A 24,969-nucleotide genomic window follows, 5' to 3' on the forward strand; every position below is an offset into this window, starting at 1 on the left:
ATGATGGAGAGGCGGTGGAGAAGGATGGCGTGATTGTTTGTGTCGAAAGCAGCGGAGATCCAGGAGAACAAGGAGGCAGAGGGAGCCCTCTTCACAGATAGAAGACATAGTTTGTGACTTTCATGAGCGCTGTCACTGTTCTGTGGACAGGGAGGAAACCAGACTGGAGGGGTTCGAGCAGGAAGTGGAGGGAGAGCTGTGAGCGAAGTTGGTTGGCAACAACACATTCCAAAGCTTTGGCCAGGAAGGGCAGGTTTGAGATAGGGAGGTAGTGCATGAAGTTGCAGGGATCGAGGGTAGGTTGGTTTTAAGGAGGGGGGTGATGACAGCAGTTTTGAGGGGGAGTGGGACTGATCCTGAGAGAGACTGATTAATGCTGTCTGCCAGCAGTAGGCAGAAGAGGGGGAACTGGGTATTCAGCAGCTGGGTGGGCAGGGGGTCAAGGCAGCAGGTGGTGTATTTCATCAGAGTGATGGAGGATGAGAGGGAGGAAAGAGAGATGGGGATCAATAAATGTAGGATGGGGTTCATGGTAGGAGCTGACGTGTCGGGGTAGGTGATGGAGATGGAGTGGGGGGTGGTAGGGGACACGGGGAAGGAGGATGAGGCTGCAAGGCGGATGTTTTCTGCGACTCACTGACAAGTGGAAAGAATTTCTACATCTATATTATCAAAACTCCTCATTTGCAATAACCCCAGTCATCTTCTCCATTACGGAGAAAATAGCCCAATATTCTCCAGTCATATATAAAATTGAATTAATGGTTGTCATCCAAATAAATATCCTTCCTGCTCTACGGCCTCGATATCCTTTCTGCAGTAAGGAGCCCAAAACTGGACACAATATCCAACTATTTTATGTTATTTCTCCCCCTTTCCCCCACAGTAAACACATGCAATATATCTTCATTACTTATAACCCCATTACTCACCGACTGCACATTCACAATGGTGGAAGTTGTAATTCCAGGCATATTTTCCCATAGGATAATGTAGTATTGTTCATTCCTCTTTTGCTGATTTTAGTAAGCACTTCTGACAAGTATGTCTTTTGATAATTAAAATTTGGGGAGCTAATCTACTTTTAAATCCATGAAACGGAAATTACAATACAGGATACTGGTAAAGTTAATTATCACTTGAGGAAAGCACTTCTCAACACAAAGCTTTGCACAAACTGCTTTTATACTGCAGCAGGTGTGGGACCACCTATTCCAGGTTGAAATTTTAAGATTCAGGAAAAATAAAATAACAATGTTGCATTATGGTATATCACAAACTTTATTCAATGCATCCTCTCAAAGAGCAATTGTTAAAAAGAAACAGTTAATAAAATGCTAACTAATTTCGTTAAAAATGATTAAATACTTAAAAGCGGAGAACATAATACTAGCAAATGTCAAGTAATTTGGCAGGCATGAACAAGGTTAGTATGCATTACAGATTTCCACATGCTACAACCAATACAGGAGGCCATCTTTTCAGAGCAAATACATATCAACATTTAAACCATGCTTCTAATCAAGGAAGTCATTGGATAACCAGTTAACAGCACCTTTGGGGCAGTACAATTCTTACTATTTTTAATCAAATAATTCGCAACTTATACAGCATTAGTACAAGGACAAACTTCCTTATATTCCAATCATTCAGTGTTCCCCCAAAAAAGTATGTTTTAAAGTCACAGAGACTTGCCTAATTTCCTGTCTGTGACTCACTGGAATGGAAATTACAAAGACAGTTGAAGTTCATAAAGTTGAGAAAGAACTGAAGCAACAAAATTGTTCCACTTAATCAATCCTCAGTTGTATTGCCGCATTGTGGGCATGGATAACATTTAGGCCTAATATCTAGTGCCCCAAAGTCTTGAAACTAGAAATTTTAACTAGTTATTAAAACATGAGTTTGAACGATACCTGCTAATAAATTCTTATTTTACTTCCTACTAATGGAATTTAAGACAGCAGATTAAATACTTTGATGAGATAAGATCTGTTTCACATTAAAATATGGGATATATTAAAAAGGGTCCTTCATATTTGTAACAGGCCAGACTAAAATTAAATGGTACAGTAATAAAATTGAATTCAATTAAATTTTATATCGCTACTGTGCTTGAACAGAATACTCAATGGCAAACCATTAACTCAACAATGAGACGTACACAAATCACTTGTAATGCTTGTGTAATTTCCAGATTCAGCAGCTTGCCATCAAGATTCTTCGAGAGCACAAATTTGCAAATCTCCCGCACAAGTTTAACTGAACACATTCCAGCTGCTCATTAAAGGTATTGATCCATTGCATTAGTCTTTTCAATTGGTTCAGTCCATCTCCCCCACCACTACCAAAATATTTGGTACATATGGTGAAATCCTATCCACACATTTTTTTTTCTTTCTTCTAGATCTAGAACAGCTTTCAGAAGTCCTCCACAAACTATATGAAAACCATATTACAGCAACGATTATCACCAGGAGTCACCAAACTATGGAATTAATAGAAAACACTGCAAGTGCACACTGCAATAATAGCCACTACACTTTACAGAATATTTTGCGAAGCGCTTTGAGGCGTCTCAATGATGCGATAAGGAGCTATATTAAATGCAAGGATTATAAAATTCCCACCAAATATATTTGTATATCTGACAAAACTCCCTCACAACATTGTCACTTTTTTTTTAGTCATGACCACTTATTCTATAAATATTTTCAATAGAATCCCTTCTAGTATCCTGCAAGTATTCTTTACTTCTTACACTCAGTTATGCAACATAATCATTAGTCATGGCATGTGAAGGTACCTCGGAAAGCTTATTTAATAAACACACAGTCACCAGCTTTGGAATGCGTTTAAGACTGTATTTTATTCTGTGAAGTTTGTACATTTACAGTATGGGGAAAAAAGCAGGTTAATGTGTGCTAGATGATAAAAACAAAATTAGAACATGAAGAGGTAATATGTACTGCAAATCCAAAACGGCAATTCCCCCCCCTTCCCAAAATCGGTGGGTTAAATTTTCCCTTACCTGTGAATGTTTGGAGCCATTCTGCCGACAACAGCATTGTATTTGTTAACACATCAGACAGACTGCATATTTACTTCAGTTTTTGGGGGGGCAACCAATTTGATTAAAGATCAAACTTTAAACATAACTGTTTAAAATGGGCACCGTTAGTAAATTGTTTAATTTACAGTTGATATTACTACATCATCCCAATACTACTAAACATTTACATCACATTGGGTTTTGCTAAGATAAACTACAGCGGAACCCATCTTAAGATCATCTCTATGAAGATCCCAGTAATCTTTTCGTGCCAATCTATTATTATTTCTGGCAATTTGTTTTGAAAACTGATGAGAATTTTTGCTTAGGAGAATGTTTAGATTCGCAAATCAGAGATGCTCTATACAGGGTTCCATTGTATTGATAAACAGGATGTTTGAAGTTCAGTTTTAAAATCACATTTCTCATTCTGTTAAGAAATGTTGTAGAGCACAGCCCACATTTGACCATTCTAACTTTGTTGTTCTTTCCCAAAAACACTTCAACATGAAGCTACAAGGTAAAAAAAAGAGAAAATGAATACAAGCACAAAGTTATCCAACAGAGCTTTTCAATGAGAAGGACAGCTTTGGCCTGGACTTCCCCTTGCCCAGGATCAGTTTTTGTTCTTCCTTTTGTTGACGCTGTCGTTCTTGCTCTAGCTTCATCCTTTCTTCATGGATTTTTCTTTGCTCTTCAACTATTTTCAATTGCTCCTCAGCCTGTAAATTACAATGATTAAAAGTAAACAACTATATACATGAAAAACACAAGTAATATTTGGAACCAATATAAAAGGAGTTGGTCGAGTGATCCTAGATGTTCTTCAAAAGGTGAAATGAAAATGTAGTCGTGTGTTCGATTCTAAGACAAATTTTTTGCTTCCAAAATTAACCTAAAGTTGAATGCTCAGCCCATGACAGAAATGCACAGCACTGAAGAATTGAGGCTATTTGGGACGTGTTGTCCTTGAAGCAGTCAAAGCATACTATACCAATATCAGAGGAATGGAGTACATTAAAGATAATGTTAAGTCAGATGGATATTAAAGTATTGTGAGCAGGGCTCCATGTTACACCAATAACTAACTCACTGTACCTGCTCCTTGAATACTTTTAATATGTGGACTTTGTCACTTTAAAAGTTTTGAACAAACTGAAAAATATAACCATGGTCATTTCTATAATATCAAGAGTGGTAGCTACCATTGAATAACGGTTTCATGAACCTTTAAAGAAATCCTGAACTCAATGTCTATTAATTTGGAGGAGAAACAAAGGAGAGAATTTTTTTTATTAGACATCAATGACAAATGCCAAGAGACCTTTCATATGCAAATAATTCTGCATTCCTATCTTTCATCTCACCTGAATCAGGAAGCATCTTGCTTTTGGGATTGTAAAACTGAACAGTGACAGCAATATATTACTCTGTGCAAACAGGGTGCTACGACTGACTGATCAGGCGTGAAATACAACAGGATTCAACAACAACAACAAAATTACATTTGTATAGCACCTTTCAGGTCAGGAGGACGTCCCGAGGCGCTGGACAGAGTTTTGGACCCGAGTGGGGAGGGTGGAGGTGGGGGTGGAGCAGGGAGATTGAAGGCACGGTCAAAGAGGAGGTTCTTGAGATGGGTCTTGAAGCAAGCAAGGGAGGGGGCCAGGCAGAGGGACTGTAGGATGGAGTTCCAGAGGGTGGGGGCAGAGCAGCAGAAGGCCCACCCGCCAATAGTGGGGCAAGCGAGGTGGGGGATTTGAAGCAGGCTGGAGCCCACTGAGCGGAGGGAGCAAGCAGAATGGTTGGGGGAAGCAAGACCGTGGAGGGCTTTGAAGGTGAGGATCTTGAATTGTAACTTCTGTGTGATGGGAAGCCAGTGGAGTTGGGCGAGGATGGGGGTGATAGGGTCACGGAGCCTGGTGCGGGAGAGGGCATCGGCTGCAGAGTTCTGGATGATCTGCAGCCTATGGAGGGAGGAGTTGGAGAGGCCGACAAGCAAGGAGTTTGCATAGTCAAGCCTCGATGTATTGAAAGCGTGTATGCGTGTTTCGGCGGCCTGCGGTATGAGGCAGTGGAAGAGCTGGGCGACGTTGCGGAGGTGGGGGAAGTCAGAGAGGGTCATAATAATAATCCTTGCATTTGATATAGTGCTTTTCACGTCTTCTAGATGTCTCAAAACCCTTCACAGAATATACTGTAAAGTGAATTGACTTGTTTTTTGGCAGATGTGGAGTAGAAAGGATAACTGAGGGCCAAACAAGACCCCAAGGTTTATTATTCACCAATAATAAATCCCAAACGTTCCAGCACCATGAAAAAAAACGTAGTTATGGATAGAGATGCAGGTCTCACTATCTTACGATAGCTCATCAATACCAAGAGCCATCTTGGCAGCGTCAAGCAATAGATTGACATCTTGTTCAAAATGTCCTGAGGCAACATATTCTAGGAATCCTGAGAAAGCTAGTCGACCCTTTTCCAGCGGAGAGTCTAAAAATGGAGAGAATATGTGTTCTCTGCTCTTTCATGTTCTAGAACCTGACAGCATTGGAGGAAGTGATGTTGTAAAATTAGATAGAATGCATCGAGCAAGGATGGACGAGGTTGTTAGAGACGCCAATAAACTCTCTCTATGCTGTCCTCACATGGGAGCATTTTCTGGCCTGACCTATTCAGGGATACTTAGCTGCCAAGGTGAATTCTCATTTAAGTTGAAAATAATTTTGTTTCAAGATTGAAGAGATTGCGAGCCAAGAGGTCTGGTAAAGAGGTTCATCAAGTTGCCTGTGAGGTTGGATCATATTTTTAACACCCGTTAAGCGCTCTACCCACCTAGTCACTAAATCTGAAACGCTACCCTGCATGAAGAGTGCTATATAAATACAAGCTGTTGCTGTAAATTACAGGAAAAACCTACAATTCCATCAGCAATGGCAATTTTACATCAAATGGTGATGGAGAATATGTTGGGTAGAGGACTTGCCTTTTTGTACAACACATGTAGCAGATGGAACTTTCTGGCCAATGCTATCTACTTAAGCAAACCCAATTCTTAGCTACACAAAAATATGATTAGTAGCAAAGACAACCTGGATAGATTGTGCACAGATTGTATCTGTGCATAATAGAGGCAAAGATGCCTTTGAGTAGATTTTATTCTCTACAGAAGTTGAAGCTCTTCCTTTGTGCAGGAAACCTTGCCATATTTTGTTTTAACATGGAAAACAGCAAGTGTTCAGACCGCAGATTGGCAGAAATATAATGTTCCCACAAACCAGATTTGTCACAGTCCACATGGGAATGGCAAAGCCTCATGAAAATATGCCAAGGAGAAATAGTCACTTTGTCAGACCAGGCCCTGAACATGGTTAGTCATACTACTGAGAAGAGCCTTGAGCATAAATATAAGATTGAACCAAACACACTATGTTTAGGCTTCACTAGTCAGAGATTTGCCTTTCTTTAAGATATATCCCCAATGGCCTATTGTAAAATGCTTAAAAAGAGATCAAAATGTACCTTTTATATAACATTACCAGAAGTACCATTTTAGAAACACACTTACCAATTTAGCTTGAGCTTCTGCTATTTTTCGATTATTTTCCTCCAATATTCGCTCAAGTTCTTCTCGTTTAGCTCGTTCTTCCTCCTAAGTAGGAGACAATGAGATGTTAAAAGAAAGAAGCTACTTTAAAATTGTATCTAGACTAGCTGTTTCTTCCCTTTAGTATTTTTTTTCTTGCTCTGACTATGCCCAAGACAGCCACCTTTTATTGCCAATCATTCATGTGAACTATTTTGCCCCTACTTAAACTCTTTCTGGGTTTAATTCACCCCTCCCAGCCCTCAAACAGCAATGATCCAAACCCTCTTTAGTCAGGCTTGCTGATAGTTATTACTGAATTGTTTTAAAGCACACATAATACAACAACAGCTACAGAAACATTATCCATTACATTAATAAAAAAATAAAATAAATAGATTTTTCTCACCAATTACAAATACCTACGTATTCTTTACCTATAACTCCATTAATCAGCATTAAAAGTTGAATATTTACTGTCTCGTCCAGTGTCCTGCAGAGTGTGCTCCTCGGCTGCCATATGCGCCAGCTTCCTCTTTAAACTGATTTGTACTGTTAGCTTGGCAACACCTGCATCAGCAGCTCAGCCAATAACAAGAAACACAACACAACGCAGGCTGAGCTGAGGAATGCAGATGTTTACGGTAAGAAGAAACAATATAAATCACCATTCCTAAGGCAAACAATTAATAAGAAAGATACATTTACTGTTAGTGAAAAATACAAACTTCAATTGATCCTTTTGTGGAACTGAGGACCTCTTTCACAGTAGGAAGAAATGATGATTTGTTCCGTTCTGAGAACACGTACCTTCATCATATCAGAGTCTGCAATCACTATACTAATTGGTGAGGGTGTCAAACCATGATACAAAGCTGCTAATTATCCAATAACTTTTCTGAGAAATTGTTTGCTGTTCTACAAGTCCAACAGGCATTCATTCGCTGAATAAACTAGACTGACTTCCTAAAATCATACTATCTACTTCATATTAAGCTTGTGTCATGTTTCTAGATGCAGTGGCAAATTTAGTGTCACAACTCTAAAGTCCAATCTGTCCACAGATCACCCCATTTTATAAAACAGAATCCGAATGGAAAAATAGAATGCCTCTCAAGTACTTGAAATTAAACAATCTGCAGCGTGCCCAGAACGGAAAAATGAAGTTTTCAGTACTGTGAACGGGCCTGAAAATATACTCCTTGTCTGTTGGATGACAATGTTAACATGAAGCCAAGCAAAACTATTGGTAGATACATTAAAGAGAAAAAAATCTTACTCTGATCAGTAACATGCTACAAGCTGACACACATCAACCCTGGAATTTTAAATAACCTGAATACAAGCAAGAGTGCAAATCATAATACAATAGTCATTATTTTACAGTATGTTATAATCAATACACTCTGAATTCTTTACAACTCTGGCTTAGATAAGTGTGTGAAAACAAAACTGATAGCACATTAAAAAAGAAACACTAACTGCAATACAATGTATAATACAGTAGAATAATGTAAAGTCACACTAAAGGCGCTTCACAGTTTTAGAAAAATAGCACATACATCAACTTTTCATTAATTTCCTAAAACTATGATGCTAGTGTCTACATTAATTGTAGAGAGGGAAAAGTGGGTTCTCCCTTGAAGACAATAGATACAGCATTCTGAAATGAAAATAAGTCTTTGATTCCAACAGACAAACTAAACACCATAAATGTTCCTTTGCTTAACTTCTGCAGACAAATGTGTAATTGCAGGTTAATTTCAGGAACCTTACAATTATGAAACTTGCAAAATGAGTTTTAGGGCAATGTAGCCAAAAATGCAGGTGATGTTACTTGTAAAATTATAGCTGGTATGATATTAACAGCAATAAAAATATGAACTAATCACTAACCCTTTGAAGTCCTCGTAAAATTATTATGCCGAAAATAATTTAAAACTTACATTTAATTTCTTCTTGGAATATTGCAAATGGAGCAATATTTGGCCTCTTCACATTTCTCTAATTCTATGAAATGATGTCCAGCATTAGAAATGTATATACATATTTATAAAAAATTGTGACAGAAAATGTGTACATTGGGAAGCTACTAAGAAATTCAATGGTCAAAGGGTTAATGTTAGATTTTTGGAAGTTGTTATGGATGGCTAAACACTGCACTGCTCTGCAAGACTTTTGAGTATTTCATTTCAGAAACCAGAGGTGATGAGTGTCAGCAAAACTCAATATAGTAGCAAATCACCATTTCACAGGAAGACATTTTTCAGTTTCTTGTTCAGCAAGCTTAAAAACATACAGGACATCTAGCTTCACATTAAGTCTGGACTCACCAGTCATCAATAATTCTCTTGGGAGGAAAAGGTACTTATAACTAAACGCTGGAGGTAGATTATAAAGGACTGGTTCCAGTCCCACAAGGCTCCTTTGAATAAAATGGAGGCTGATGTCAGAATCCTAATGATCAAGTTACCCCTTCTTAATCTCATTTATACTGGACATTAAAAAGACCACTTGCCCAAAGCAGGCATTGCAGCGCAGGTACTTTGCCCTGCTTCAGCAAAAGGAAGACAAAGCCACTTGGAGACAGGATGGAATACAGCATGATTATACAAATGAAGGGCAAATTGTTAGACCAAACAGCCTTAAAAAAGATTTTTTGCACGGTTAAGTAATTCAAAGTCTGCAGCCATGGCAAAAGTTTCAATTAAACTAAAGTGTGGAAAGAGATTTTCAACATGTACTGATAGTCTGGTGCATTATTAGTACTATTTGCCCCCAAATTCTTTAAATTTAAACAGCAAACGTCACAGAACAATGCTTGATGTAGCCTAATGAAATAGTACATTCAGCATCTTATACTATTATGAAGTTTAAAGTGTAGATTATGTGTACATCAAAAGAAATGCAACTTTTAAAAGAACAACATATTGTTATATTGCAGGCTGCTGGAAAAGGGAAGAGATCATTCCGATTCCATCTAACGATGATGATTAAGTGGTGACCATTGATTATGACTGAAAGTTTTGCCATGGACTGTCGTTTGCTTTTCCAACGATCGAGCGTTACCTCTCTGGCTTTCTGTGCAGCAAGCTCAGCGTGTCGCTGTCGTTCAAGCTCCTCCAACAGCTGCTTTTCCATAATGCGCTTAGCCTCCTCGACTCGCCTGAGGACCTCACGCTCAATCTCATCTTTTCGTTTCTCAAGTTCTTCTTCTACACGTTTCGCCACAAGTTCTTCCACTCTCCTTGCAGTCTCTTCTTCAATAAGCTTTTCTTCTATTTCCTGCTGCCGGCTAAAATAGATGAACAGAATAAAGTAAATAGACTTCATTGAACAAAGCAAATTTCTGTTTTTCTTTAACAATTGAGAAAGTAATTATTGGTAGAAATGTTTCTTTTAAAACAAATTCCACTTTATTACCCTCAATAATTTACACAAAGAATTTCTCACTGCTATGCAGCCTCTTTCAGTCACAAAAAATAGTTGGGATAAGTAAACAGTAGTCATATAATCATCCAATACAAAAAGCCTAGTAAGCATTGAGGTAGGCACAGACCACCAAGGCTTATACATTAAGAATAGCAGCTTGGGCAAGGAGCTCAAGGATGGCCATCGTCTGTGAAACTATACCAGAGTAAATGTATTAATTTCAGCACATATTATTCACTGCTATTTGATAAACTGATCAAAACATAGAGAATACTCATAAAGTTGACAAATTTACCAAGTGGTAATCTTTTCTCATTGCAATCGGTAACAGCATATCTACACTATTCAATGTAACCAGACAAAGGAGATCCTCAAAATTGCTCTAGATTTCAAAGTAGGTCAAATCCAATGTACACCAACAGAAGAACCTGAACTGTTTCAACTTGTCATACTAGATTGTTATGCTGTTCTTATCAATAAAATTTATAATTTGCTAATGCAAGACCTATGGTTTCAAACAGAAATTTTTATTTGACTCAATGGCTGAACATAACGAATGATAACCTGACAGGAATTGTGCATCCTGCCACTGATACCTATAGTCTTATCAACAATACAACGGTTGTGTTTTCTCTCTGTAAGCGAGCTGGTGGATTGCATAAAGGATCTAGATCACATCATCATTTTGAAATAATTTCAGTCACAAATGAGTTTAGTTCTGCCTCTAATTATACAAAACGACTTAACTTTTGAAAGAGTGGTTGAACAATACTTTTGAACCTAAGTGCTCCCCACACTCCTTTTAGGTACACACTTCCATGATAACAATAAATACAAGTTAGTTTTTATAAATGAGAAACTTGTTTTTAAAAATTTAAGTGGAAGTCTTCCAGGCTTTTCCTAATTTTTCTGCATATGCACCATAACAGAATTGCAAGTTAACCAACTATATAAAACATCAGAATACTGAAAAGGTCTGCAAAATGATGATTTTGGAAATTCCAAAAGAATGCTAAAATTATTACAAGTGGTGCAACTGTGGTCCATGGAAGGCAAAACATGGTTTGCACAAAGCCCACAAGTTTATAAAAAATTTGTCTGCTTACTAGTTAATATTATGCTCCATAGATGCATCACACCATTCTCGACAAGCTCCACTGGCTCCCCATTCCCAAGCTAATCAATTTCAGGATCCTCATTCTAACATTTAAATACCTCTGCCCTCTGATCTCCTGCAGTCCCAGGGGGTAGTGGGACTGTAGGAGATCAGAGGGTGGACAGCCTCACTATCATTGGTGTAGCACAGCCATTCGGACCTCACTTGGAGAAATGCCAAAATGTCTGTGATTTCAAAATAACTTTGAATCATCTCCCTCCAACATCTCTCCATCCTCTACCCTGCTCAAACTCCCACTCCATTTCTGTGAAGCGCATCAAGACCCTATCCTACATGCAAGGTGTCATACAAGACTATGTTTCTACTCTCTCTGTCTTTCTTGAAATAATTGTAGGTTACAGCCGCTATTACCATGCCTCTCCTTTTATGTGAAGATACAGATGGATTATGCAGCCATTTAAATTAACATAGGTCTTCAGATGAGTTACATTTTCAGTCTAATGGGCAGAATCAATTATAATCAATCAATTGCAGCATAATGTAGTTAGTCAACATATTTTAAGCTGCAAAGTTCCATTTTGGAAAGCCCTCATTTCTATTCATACTCATGAATTAAATTATGTGGGGTAAAATATTTCTGTGCAGTGTCTGAAATTGTATTTTTCTCCCACTTTAAGCCTCCAAACAAAAATTCCCATTCAGTCATTTCATATGGTTTGGAACTACAGCCTGCAAGTCAACAGAATAAAGTGCACTACTACTATATCTGGAAACAGTTCGCTATTTCATTTTTTTCAGTATTCACTGACTCACGAACCCCCTTATGTTTTATTCACAGCTGCAATGTAACCCCTAAATTCTTAAGTTAATATTTTGTTACAACACCTTTTTTGTTGAAACACTTTTGAATATGAATACAAATGAAAGGGCCATACTCTTTACTGTTGCTGCAAATAGGGTCAACCATTTCTGTTTCCAGGATTCAAACAGTAAATATACATTGAAAAGCAAAATCATTACAAACACCCACCAAAACATGTTAATTAAATTGAACAAATGTTACAACTGACATTCAAGCTTTCCATGCAGAAACACCGTTACTACTTTTTAATCGCGGTGGTTTCTAAATTATTTATATTTATTCCTTGGGACATATGTCTATAGAACATTACACATACTTAATACATTGAATTATATAATTTACACACTCCAATAATAAACACACTTATGTCATAAAACGTAGATTCCCAAAAGTAGATGAAAATAAAACCATAACATCTAGCAATGACAAAAGGACAAGGTTTAAGGTGCCATTCCAATTACAAAATCATTCTTTTGCATTACTAGCATTCCTTCTGAATTATCATTTTGGAAAGCAAGTAGATGCAATTGAAACTATCTCAACAACCACATCAATGTGTTATATTTTACAGTAAATTTAAATTTGGAGTTTTAAAATAAATAATTAGGTTGAATTCCATATATTGGCCTATTTCTGATCACTAACCAGCGACCCTGCTGAAAACTGCATGTTAAATGAAGACAATATTTATTTTTCTCACCCTCTTCTACTCATCCCCACAACCATCATTCAGATGAAGATTCAATGAGGCTATTCATGTGTGGAAAGCAACAGAGGCACCTTCCAATGGAAGGAAAAAGTTAAATACTGTATTCGGGAGAGGAAGAGAAGAAAACTGACAAGTTAAAGAGCTTTAAAACATTCTTAAGGTAGCTAATAGTCCTGGTATTTTATCCACATTTTTGCCCATGTAATATTTTCCTCCATATAATGTTTCTCTAAGGTTTTCTATAATTATCCCATAATCAAATCTGGAATTTAGCCACTTGAGCCTGCAGCAGCTTAATGTGCTAAATCTGCCTCATGAGATTTGTTTCGTTCTCACAGGTCAGCATTTAAGAGTTTTTAAACTATTATAATTTTGAATATAATCAAGTATTTTGCATACCAGCAAGTTCCCATATTTCAAAAAAAATTACTATAGATAACCTGGGGTGGGAGTGTGGGGGGAGGAGGGGGGACATTCTAGCATTGGCTGCACAAGTAAAAAATAAAGTATAATTCTTTTAGCTCTCTTTATTCAGCATTGTGGATCCAGAAATAAAAATGTCAGTAGTTCGAAGAGCATAAAGTATCATAGTTGAAATACACCACACTATAGGAGACATTGAAGAATTGTGTGGGGTGGGGTTTAAAATAATAACATTTCCTGCTAAATCTTTACAATTGGGAAATTCTATTCAAAAACACAAGGGGAAAGAAATCACTACTCTTAGGAATTAGTTTATTAAGACCACTGTGACAATTCCAAGAATTTATCAGGATTCAAGAAATCAAAATTCTGAATACAAAATTATGCTAAAAGTATGTCTAAATACTATTCTGATTTGAAACCTCCAGGAGTAAATGTGTAAAAAGGCTGGCTGACCTGGACTTTCATTTCATCACACCCTGTCATTCAATCAGCATCTCACTCATATGGAACTTGAAGAAACTATTTGATTAAGTCTGCATTCTTCTATTTGCCAGATCTATATTTATGTTCCATTAATGTAAACCTAAAGGTTTCATTCAAAAGGTTAGGGAACCAGACAGAATTGATCCAGAAGTCAAAGCAATGAGATTTACTTCAGACAGCAGCAAATAAGTATCTTTCTATAGAGCGACTTGCAATACCACAGGATTTCATGCCAACCCTACTGACAACATCAACCCATGGATAGCCAAAAGAAACCTACATTTAAACGATTAAGTAGTAGAAAGAACTTGCATTTTTACAGTACCTTATGTCAAAAGTTTACAGTGACGACCTTTTTCTTTCCCAGCAAGGGCTTGTAACAGAGTACTCCTAACGGAAACAAAGTACTGTACTGAGATGCATAACGCAAAAAGCTCCATTGGTAGTGAAGCTGGGACAAGGCAATTTGTTTTGCACCAAATTCTATCATCCCATATAGATGATAGCTTAGTCATGTAGTATATGGAGGTTGAACAAATAAAGAATAAATTGAAGCAGCCAGACAACCCCCAGTGTAAATTGATCAACACATTGCTGAAAATTATATGCTTGGAAAGAAAGTAACAATCTACCACAAAGGATGCACATGAGTATATTAAATATACATAGGGACTGCTATAGGAGGCAATAAAAGAGGGTACTTTATTGGGTGAGGCCCAGGGTCCAACATCAAGGGAAGTTGAGGGAATTGGATAGTAATTTGGGTGACTGCCAAAAATCCAAGGTCAATAGAGGACAGGTGTAGCACAAAAAAACAGCTGTAACTAATAAAAAGGAGGGAACAGAGAAAGTATTCTGAGAACAGGGGCCAAAAAGGGGGAATGGAAGGAGAATTAATCTATCTGTAATGTTAAATCTTATTCATCTGTACAGACATAATAAAAACTTCACCTTAACTTAATAAGGTAAGCCACAATAGGTACAATATGCAACAATGTGGAGAAAATGGGAATGTTTAAACTGATTTAATGTGATAATTATGAAATAAATCAAACCTATTAATAAAAATCGCAGGTGCAACTACCCTAACTTAATATGTAGAATCACACACACGGTGAGCAGTAATGACCATACAATTGGATCCCCGTGTACACCATTTTCTACTTACAGTCAGTCTAAGAAGTTGCTCTTTTTTTTGTTTTCCAGCCATCTTCCAATCCATTCTGCCACCTTTCCAAGACCCCATTTTAGGCATGATCCTCTTTGTAGTACCTTATCAATAGCCTTCTGTAACGTTACATACACCACGTTCACCGCATTTCCCTCAGCTACTTAATCTGTTGTCTTCAAAAATTCAACAAGGTTGGTCAAGCACGACCTTCCTTTTTAGAAACCCATATTTGTTAATTTATTCTAGTATATTTATTCAACATCAAGATATTTAATTATTTCATTCTTTATTACTGATGCCAATATATTGTTTCGGATGTTAACCTAACTGGCCTGTAGTTTCTCGAATTAGCTTCAGTACAATGATTAGGCTCAAAAGTAGTTGCATCGACCCAATACTTGTTCCCCCGAGCAGCCATATTTTTTGCCTCCGTAAAAATCATGGTCACTAACAGCAATAAAATTGCAGCACAGAAAATGGATGATTGTGACATTTCTCAATAGATGCTATATGATCATTCTAGATGATATGTAAAGGAACATCACAAATCCCCCTAACCCCATAGCTAGAAAAAAGGAACGGAAAGATATATCAGCAGGATTGCAATGAAAAACATTTATGCTGTATAAATTGCAACCATAAAGTCAAAGTTAACTTGTTAACATAAAGTTAACTTGTTTCTCTCACAATAGCACAATACATTTTAAATAAACTTACAAATAAACTTTCCAAACTAGTGAATGTATTTTAAGACTATATGTCACTCAGGACATCTCAGATCTTGATGGTCTGTACTGGATGAAATTACAGGCTGTCAGGAAACTGATATTATGCTGTTCTCTGTCCTCCATTAACTTAATTTTATCTGTCTAGGCTCCATACGGGCTCAAGCATGAATGCAAGTGCACGACGGCACAAACATGACAGCATCTTCTATGGTTTCTAGCACCCACATTTAAACAATCATAGAAACCACCACTTGATGCAGGGGCAAAGTGAAGTGGCTGAAGGAAAGGTTTCTACAGACTACAGACACTCTTGTACATACCCCAGTGCCCAGTCACAAAACATGAGAGCCAGTGATCTGGGAACTCATAACCTGCCTGCAATCCTAAAGAACAATTGCTGCTAAATTTAGTTGCTGTATATTTATAGGAAAACACAGCAGACAATTTGAGCACTGTAATATGACTGACAATTTTATCTTGAAGTTTTCTGGCCAAGACACCAGGAGAAATTCCCTTCTCTATAGTGTTATGGGATCTTTAACATCCACACGAACATGAAAACCAGACCAGTTTCAACATCTCACCCAAAGGATGGCATCTCCAGCAATGGAGCATTTCCCTCGCGTTGCTAAAATTGGGTCATCCTGTAGAATCCTGCATCATAATCTCAACTGGATTTCTTTCAAAGCTATCAATGTATTTGATAAACCTAAGAAACAAATCAATGTTAAGCTGCCAAATTACATTGTTATTTATTATGACAGTGATATTGTAAAACATTATAGCACTTTCTCAAAAGTACTATTTAAGGTAGAAAATTAATGCCAATTCAAACTATGTTCCGATATTGATATGATTGCCTTCTTTAATATATTATTCCAGTTTGCAACCCAGAAAAGCTAAGTTCAAGTCCTAATATGGAGCTTGAATCCATGACCTAAAGAAAAGCTGCCAACAGATCCAAATTGACAATTTTGAATTTCAATGGCTCTCCCTGAAGCCTCACTGCTCTTGCCCTTTACAGTTCTAACTCCAATTTAAGATGATTCACAGCAAGTGTATTCAAGGGATGCCACAAGAAAGGCAAAAAAACTAGATGAGAAAGGTGAGAAAAAACATGAATTCCAAAAGTTCTCACAACTACTTGCATTTATATAGCGCCCCTCATGTAGGGTATCGTCCCAGAACGCTTGAAAGTTGCAGAGCACGACACAGAGCCAGGGGAAGGTGACCGTAGGCATGGTCGAATAGGAAGGCCTTCAGGCGCGACTTGAAGATGGGGAAGGAAGGGGCAAGGCGGAGGGAGTGAGGAAGAGTGTTCATGAGTTTCAGGGCATAGTGGCTGTAAGCGCGGCAATCAATGGTGGAATGGGGGTCACAAGCGATATGCAGAAGGCCAGAGCCAGTCGAGTGGAGGCCTCAGGCTGTGGAGTAAGCAGGTCAGAGAGATGGGGAGATGCTGGGTGGGAAGGGATTTGAAAATGAGTGCGAGGATCTTGAAATTGATCCGTTAGGTGATACTGAAGCATGGAGCCTGGCTAGAACTGGTGTGATGGGGGTACCCAGTTTAGTACAGGTGAGTATGCAAGCGGCAGAGTTTTGGATCAGCTGGATCCTGTGCAAGGAGGAGCTGGGGAGACCAGCAAAGAGGTTATTTGAGAAGTCGAGTTGGGAGATGATGATCGCATGGACGAGTGTTTCGGCTGCGCCTGGGGATACGATCATGAGATGACTGGTTATGATAATAATCCTTGCATTTTGAAAGACACAGAAGCACCTCTCGGAACTGCAATGTGTCATCCAGACAATTATTCACATTGATTAGTTTTTCTCATAATAGCATAATTTTAGAACTAATTACCAGATCTAGACAAAGTGTGAAATTCCTCTCATGAGAGTGACAATAATAATCTTTGCATTTGATATACCATTTTATCACGTCTTCAAGACGTCTCAAAACACTTGACAGAATATACTGTAAAGTGAATTGAACGTATATTTTTGGGAGGAATCCGACAGCCAATTGCGCACAACAGTGTGCCACAAAAAGTCATGGATTGAAGTGATTGATTCATTATTCTTATTTATTTTGAAGGGATTATCACCCTCAGAAAAGTGATCCACCAATCGACTAACAACCGGGTTCCTACTTACTGCTACGTAAACAGAGGCGTATGGAGTAAGGAAACTTGCCCAATATTTCGCCCCGTCAGGAAGGGGCGAGTCACAGGGACACCAGGATGCAGTTCCAGAGAGAAAGGGTAAGTATGCAGAAAGCTCAACTACTGATAGTGGAGCAAGGGTATGAAGCAGGCCGATCGATAATAATAATAATCCTTGCATTTGTTATAGCGCTTTTCACGTCGGGAAGACGTCCCAAAGCGCTTCACAGAACACACTGTAAAGTGAATTGACTGTATATTTGTCCCACAGTCGTAGATTGAAAATGGCCAATTAATTATCGTTTTTGGTTTTGGAGGGATTATTATTATATACCTGCTCGGCGGAAGAAGCAAAGGAGGGATACTTGCTAGGCGGAAGAAGCAAATGGGTTTGTAGAGTTTGAGGAAGTCATAGAGATAGGGTGGGGGTAGACTAGAGTGATTTAAAGGTTCGGATCAGGATTTTGAAGTTGATTGCTGGAGTCTGGGGAGCCAGATGAGGATATAATAGTAAAAATAATACTAAATCTTGCATTTGATATAAAGCTTTTCACGTCTTCCAGACGTCTCAAAAGGCTACACAAAATAAAGTGAATTGACTGTATATTTGTGGGCGAAACGCAGCAGCCAACTGCGTGCGCAGTGTCCCACAAACAAGCATGGATTGAAGCGACCAATTTATTATTGTTTTTCTTGAGGGATCATCATATGCATGTGGAGTAAGGAAACTTGCCCAAGGTTTCACCCTGTTGGGAATCAAACCCCCACTGAGCTACAGGATATGCGCGATAGGCTTGCAGTCAAGTACAGGAAAGGCACAAGCTGCAGAGGGGATTCCCTATGATTCACCAGAAGAAAGTGCACCACAAGTACATGAAATGAGCATAAAAAGTCAACAAAAAGTGTCAATTTTAAATATACCTAAGAAAAAAAATCCAAAACTGTTAGGGAAACAAACAAAAAACACAGGCCCAAAAACATAAAGAACATAGGCCCAGCAAATTTTCTACATATTTAAAATACTATACTCGATAATTATTTTAAAGCTTAAAATCCAATGTATTAATTTATGCCAAATTCTGACTTCAAATTAGACCAGAACATTCAACAATAATAATAATTATCCTTGCATTTGATATAGGCCTTATCACATAGTTAAGACATCTCAAAGCGTTTCACAGAATATATTGTAAAGTGTTGTTACTGCGTATTTTCTGGGCGAAGTGCAGCAGCCAATTGCACACAATAGTGTCCCACAAACAATCGTGGATTGAGTGACCAAATTTTTATTTCATCAAGGAAAACAGTATCTTGAGAGGGAATCACAATTTTGACAGCCTCAGAGCTAAATGTACGAGCAGCCATTAACACTAAAATTGACGTTAACACTGTCTTTGGCAGTGCAGCACTCTCAAGTCCTCAAGAAAGCAATGTGAAATTTGTAGAAGACATTAGTTATGCCTCAATTGCATTATTGCATGCAGTTTCCCCTCCTCCCATTATAGAAAAGTCACTACTCGTCAGTCATGGATTGGGCACAATGGAAATTCACTAACGGAAACCAGGGATCAAAGGTAATAGTTATAATAATACTACTAATCCTTAAATTTAATATAGTGCCTGCCTTTCGCGCCAGGAGGATTTCTCAAAATAAGTCAAGGATATCCTGTGAAGTGGAGTGACTATATTTTGTGGACAAATAAATTATGTGGAGAAATGTAAAATGTCATGCCCCTTTTACTGGAACAAGAGAAATGTGGGGGAGGAAGAAAGAAAATCAAAGAGGTTTTCAAAATCATAAATGTTTTGATAAAGAATAAATAGAAAGATAAGTTCAACTGATGATGAATGAGTAAATTGACAGCACATAATAAGGATTGCCAGCAGAGGAAAAAAGGTAAGAAAAATTATATTGGTAGGATTGTTAGAATGTGCAATGCTTAACCATTCTAACATTTTAATTACAAACCGTTAAAGAGAGGTGCATTGGCCAGTTTCATCGTGTATGCAACTCGCTTCCGATTCACATATTTAAAGAATCAATGGCCAAAGTCTGGTTCATCAGTTACCACAAATGTCACTTCTATTTTCTGTACATGCACAAAGCATAAAGTGACCAGCGATAAATCTGAGGTTTGAAACTCCAGTCTCTTCCTCTTCCACTGTCTGCTTCATGCGTGAACAGCAAAGCAGGAAGTTATGTCACAGGAAACCTCGTGACCTGGAAGTCAACAATTTTAGAGCGAAAAGCCAGACGGTACACAGGAAGCAAGTGGTTCAGTTGCATGCATGGTGGAAAGAAAATCTGCACTATACCAAAGTGCATTATAATAGAGCTCCACTATAATGGTAAAGCTAAGTATACAATAGCACTTGAAAGAGAATTATGATAATTGAATGAATAAAAGTCATACTGAAGAGTATGGAAAAAGCAGGAGAATGAGATGAGATAACTGGTGGGCTACCTACTAACAGTTTCTGATGAGTAAGATTCCACAACTGCCCATAAATCAGACTAAAAGTGCCATACTAATATGTTATGAATGCGATTAAGATATGCTGTAGATCACCATGAAAGAACTTCATCCTATATTTGACTCATGCAATAATACGGATTTGCTTAATTCTACCAAACAGTGTTTGCTCAACAATGACATCACTTACCAGGATAGTCACACCACAAAAAGGCGGCAAAGCTATTTAAGTAAAGTAGGGTCTGATAAAGAAATAATTAAACTTCTTTATCAGTTTGAGTCATCAGAACTGTGTTATAACTTTGTATCACGCATTAGCATTAATTATGTACTCAAAAGTTGCTATCATAGAGAGAAATTCTTCTGAGCAACTAAAGCTCAATGTAAAACAACTTCAACAGCCATACCACAGGTGTACTTCATCACAATTTGATATTTGTAGATTCTCTACAATAAATATCAGACACAATGAAACAAAGCCAAACACGAGTGTGAATTCCCAAAATCATCGCAAAATCATCCTACTTATTTAAAAATAATATGTATCAGTGGATCAGCATTCTTTGCCTATATACAAGGCAGCCCCATCCTATCCTAGAGCACAATACACAAATTCAGAAAAGGGCTAACCAGCTTCTCATACTTAAAAAAAGCTGTTTTCCAAGATACTACTAAAGTCACGTCACATATGTAGCACCACTGACATCAGTTTGCACAGCAAGTTAAATCAAGAGGACTTATTGTGCATAAAATGCAGGAAGTGATGTCATCGACAACCTAATCACCCAGAAGTCTGCCATTTATTTATTTTATGTTTTGTTGGAACCTCAGACATAGCCAACCGCATCCTAACAGCGGTGTTCTGTACCAGCTACATTTGTCTCTCAATTCTAATTATTCTCCTGCATTCATTTTTCTTCTTCCCTCCAATATATTCTTGCAAGAATACATTCTGCAGTGCAATTACAGGCAGTAATCAGAAGTGACACACTCTGGGTAACATCAGAATAGCAAGCTTTGTTTTTTTTTGTGTATAAAAAGCAACAGTGACCACAGACATTCTTTATATGTCTTTGGAATGTGTGCAAGGCTTTTCCTTTTCTTACCCCAAACACTGCTACAACACTGACAATGTTTGTAGTTTGTTTACAAAGCTTATACTTGTTGATAACTGTGGGACCATATTTTTTCTCGTAAGATAACAGAGATGGTGCGGAAGAAAGATTTGATTCAAGTCATTCAAAGAACGAATCATAGACCTGCAGTACTAAGCAGGCTATTTGATTTAGGCGATAAAAGAGCTAAGTTTCAAATTCAAAGGCCTTCCAGCAAGACTACAAACAATAAAGAATTACCCACAAAGGAGTGGATATGTAGTGTAGAATCCAACAAAAAANGATTGTCTGTAAAAAAANTCTGGTTAAATATCTGCTTGAGAACTACTGTACATTGGATATAGCACATTGCAGGCTAAAATGAACACATTTTATTATTCTCCATTGGATACAATGATCCCAGTAGCAGAAGGAAGAACTGGAATGCTCTCTACAGATGGAATGCAATCAGGTTTGATGTAAAATTGTGAGCCCAGCGATCACTGACTATTAACTCTGAGACTCAATGAACATCCTCATAGAATCTCAGAAATGCAGCACAAGAGGCCATTTAGCCCATCATGTTCTCAGAGCAAGTTGTCCATTCATGAGCAAGCTGTTGACAGAATGTGCAGGGTGAAGTCAAGATAAGAACATTTTTGCATGACTATATAGGAAGAGGGTTTGATGAGCCAAATAACGCTCTCAATCTAATAATTTTAAGGTTTTAACATTTTTCCTCAAAATGTTCCACTAGTGCATAAACATCTTGACAAGTGCCATCAGCGTGTTAGGCACCCCTTCCATGAAAACCCAATTAAGAATGCCACAACTCACCAGTTTTGAATTTCAAAAAGAAGAAAATTCAAATTCAGAACCCTTAGATCAATGTTCCTATATTACCCTCCTACCCTCCCCGATCCCCAGCTCGGGTCCAAATCCCTGACTTTCCAGTGCCTTGGGATTCCTCCCAACATGAAAGACGCTATACAAATATAACTTTTTTGTTATTAAATTAATATTATTGGACACTCACAAAAGTCTTAAATGGCAACTGAGTAGTGCAAACATAAAGGCTCTTTTCCACAATAACACAGCTCAATTTACCTATCAGCTGTGTCAGATCACACACAGGATATGATAAGATTCACATGCATATTTATGTCACCAGGCTCAGGATACCTGCACTTAGCAATCAGATAGAGGCAGCACAGCTACCAGTAGTTGAACCCACAGCAGGACACTGCGGTGAAGAGCTTCATTACTTCACCTTATTTTATTTGTGAGTGCCATAATTGATAGCATGCAAAAAAACTTTTGAAGTAATTATTTGATACTGAATGTGTTGAAGCCCTGAAACATCAAGTTGGTTTTAATGAGCCACGCAACCACAATTTAAAGGTGAGAGTCTCGAGCAGCCTCAAACTCCAAGGATGAAGCTGTCACAATTAAGAAGTCACTTGAACTCCAAATGAATTCAAAAAGGGAGGTTTCTTTTAATGTTCTGGCCAATAACCCCCCAAAATACCTTTCATGGCTGTTTGTAGGACATTGATGTGCACAAATTTACTAAGGTATTCACCTACAGAATACAACAAACAACAACATGCATTTATATGGTGCCCTTCACATGGGTCTCAGAGCGTGTAACTGCAGTGTGGTTTGCCCTGAGTTGGATTGGGAGGGGAGATAACCGAAGGCATGGTTGAAGGGGAAAGTCTGGTCAAGATGCATTGAACTGCAGGAAACAGCCTTGACCTGTCACTGCATGCACACTTTTTGGCTGCAGTGAAAAATTACCTCATGTACACTTACCGGTTCCACTGAATTACGCATGTGCTGTGTAGGTTATTGATTAATTGGATTTTGTACGATTTATACAAGTTATCCTACAACTCGGGACTTCGCGTAAGTCATATTAAGAGTTATAATCCCAATTTCTAATAATAATAATCCTTGCATTTGATATACGACTTATGTGAGTTTTACTGCACCAACACGCAGCCTGAAACCTTAACTGAGCACTTATCCCGCAGGTCTGCATAAACCATGTGAAGCGACCACACTAACTGGATGCACACACACACGCACACTTGGCAAAATTCTCATCAGTCGTAAGTACGGACAAAGAATTTGGGTGAAGAAAAGTTGGGGAGCGAAATTGAGGAAAGGAGGAGGCGGTGCGGTCAGGAACAGCAGAAAGGCTGATGTGTGGCACAGGAGGCCCTCGCACCCCCACGGCCATCAGAGGGACAGACACCTGCCCAAGGCTGGGGAAGGGAAGGGAAGGGAAGGGAAGGGAAAGGAAGGGGGGGGGTGTCTCCGAGGCCTGGTGCTCGTGCTGAAGCCGGGGGCTGAAGTGAGCCAGTCCCTCCCGCCCGCGCGCGCCTCGTGCACTCACATCTTGCGCTGCCGTTCCAGCTCCGCTTTCTTCTCCTCCTCCTCTCGCTTCTGCTTCTCGTCCAGACTGCTCCTCTTGCTCAGGTTCCGGCCGAAGATGTCGATCCTCTCGGGGGTGGTGCGGCGGGTGGAGCGGGAGCGCGAGCGGGACTCCCGGCTGCCGCCGCCGCCGCTCGCCGCTCCCCCCCCGTGCCGCCGGCTCTTCTTCTCCCGGGACTTGGAGCGCTTCCTGGGCCTCTCCTTGTCGCGGTCGCGGTCTCGGTCCCTGTCGCGGGAGCGGGACCGCGTCGTCCTCCTCTTGCCGTGTTTGGCGCTTTTGTTGTGTTTGGAGCGGGACGAGCTCCGGCTCCGAGAGCGGCCCATGGCCCGGGCCCCGCCGCCGCCTCCTCCTCCTCCTCACACACCCTCAGTGGGCGGCCTCCTGAGCGGATCACTCGGGGTCTTCTCGCACAGTGTGTGAACAGTAACGATATCCTACACGGCCGCGCGCACACACTCGGGGCTCTCCAAATTATTATCGCTTGAAACGCAGAGAAAAACAGACGGACGCCCAGAGAGCGCGGCTCAGCTCCTCAACAAAATGGCGGCTCAGCCCACAGCAGCTCCCACACTGCACCGCGCCGCCCGTGCCCTCCCCCCACCATCGCCAACACTGACCCTCACTGCCCTCCCCCAACCATCGCCAACACTGACCCTCACTGCCCTCCCCCCCCTCCCCAACACTGACCCTCACTGCCCTCCCCCAACCATCGCCAACATAGACTGTCAGTGCCCTCCCCCCCACCATCGCCAACACTGACCCTCACTGCCCTCCCCCCCCCTCCCCAACACTGACCCTCACTGCCCTCCCCCCCCCTCCCCAACACTGACCCTCACTGCCCTCCCCCCTCCCCAACACTGACCCTCACTGCCCTCCCCCCCCTCCCAACACTGACCCTCACTGCCCTCCCCCCCCCTCCCCAACACTGACCCTCACTGCCCTCCCCCCCCTCCCCAACACTGACCCTCACTGCCCTCCCCCCCCTCCCCAACACTGACCCTCACTGCCCTCCCCCCCTCCCCAACCATGACCCTCAGTGCCCTCCCCCCCCCCTCCCCAACACTGACCCTCACTCCCTCCACAACACTGACCCTCAGTGCCCTCACCACCTCCAGAACACTGACCCTCAGAGCCCTCCCCCACCTCTCCAACACTGACCCTCAGTGCCCTCCCCCCCTCCACAACACTGACCATCACTGCTCTCCCCCACCTCTCCAACACTGACCCTCAGTG

The 24,969-nt window shown here is 39.8% G+C and overlaps 1 protein-coding gene across 1 annotated transcript; it reads right to left on the reverse strand.

The window, feature by feature from the left end:
- Window positions 1-2,850: 2,850 nt before the first annotated feature.
- LOC103178652 (arginine and glutamate-rich protein 1) lies at window positions 2,851-24,323 on the reverse strand. The gene is made up of 4 exons (XM_007893502.2): window positions 23,698-24,323; window positions 9,708-9,933; window positions 6,621-6,704; window positions 2,851-3,774 (listed from the first exon to the last, which is right to left on the reverse strand). The coding sequence occupies exons 1-4, from the start codon at window positions 24,057-24,059 to the stop codon at window positions 3,607-3,609; spliced, it is 840 nt and encodes a 279-aa protein (XP_007891693.2). The 5' UTR covers window positions 24,060-24,323; the 3' UTR covers window positions 2,851-3,606.
- Window positions 24,324-24,969: the final 646 nt, after the last annotated feature.

The sequence above is a fragment of the Callorhinchus milii genome, unplaced genomic scaffold (assembly GCF_018977255.1).
Source record: "Callorhinchus milii isolate IMCB2004 unplaced genomic scaffold, IMCB_Cmil_1.0 Scaffold4, whole genome shotgun sequence".
In the NCBI taxonomy this organism is placed as follows: Eukaryota; Metazoa; Chordata; class Chondrichthyes; order Chimaeriformes; family Callorhinchidae; genus Callorhinchus; species Callorhinchus milii.

Bases quoted from the DNA above. Each gene is read 5' to 3' on its own strand.
- LOC103178652 (XM_007893502.2), bottom strand. From the start codon at position 24,059: ATGGGCCGCTCTCGGAGCCGGAGCTCGTCCCGCTCCAAACACAACAAA. The intron at 9,934-23,697 runs GTGAGTGCACGA...CATCTATTTTAG, and splicing joins CTGGAACGGCAGCGCAAGAT to CCGGCAGCAGGAAATAGAAG. The intron at 3,775-6,620 runs GTAAGTGTGTTT...TGTAATTTACAG, and splicing joins CAGAAGCTCAAGCTAAATTG to GCTGAGGAGCAATTGAAAAT.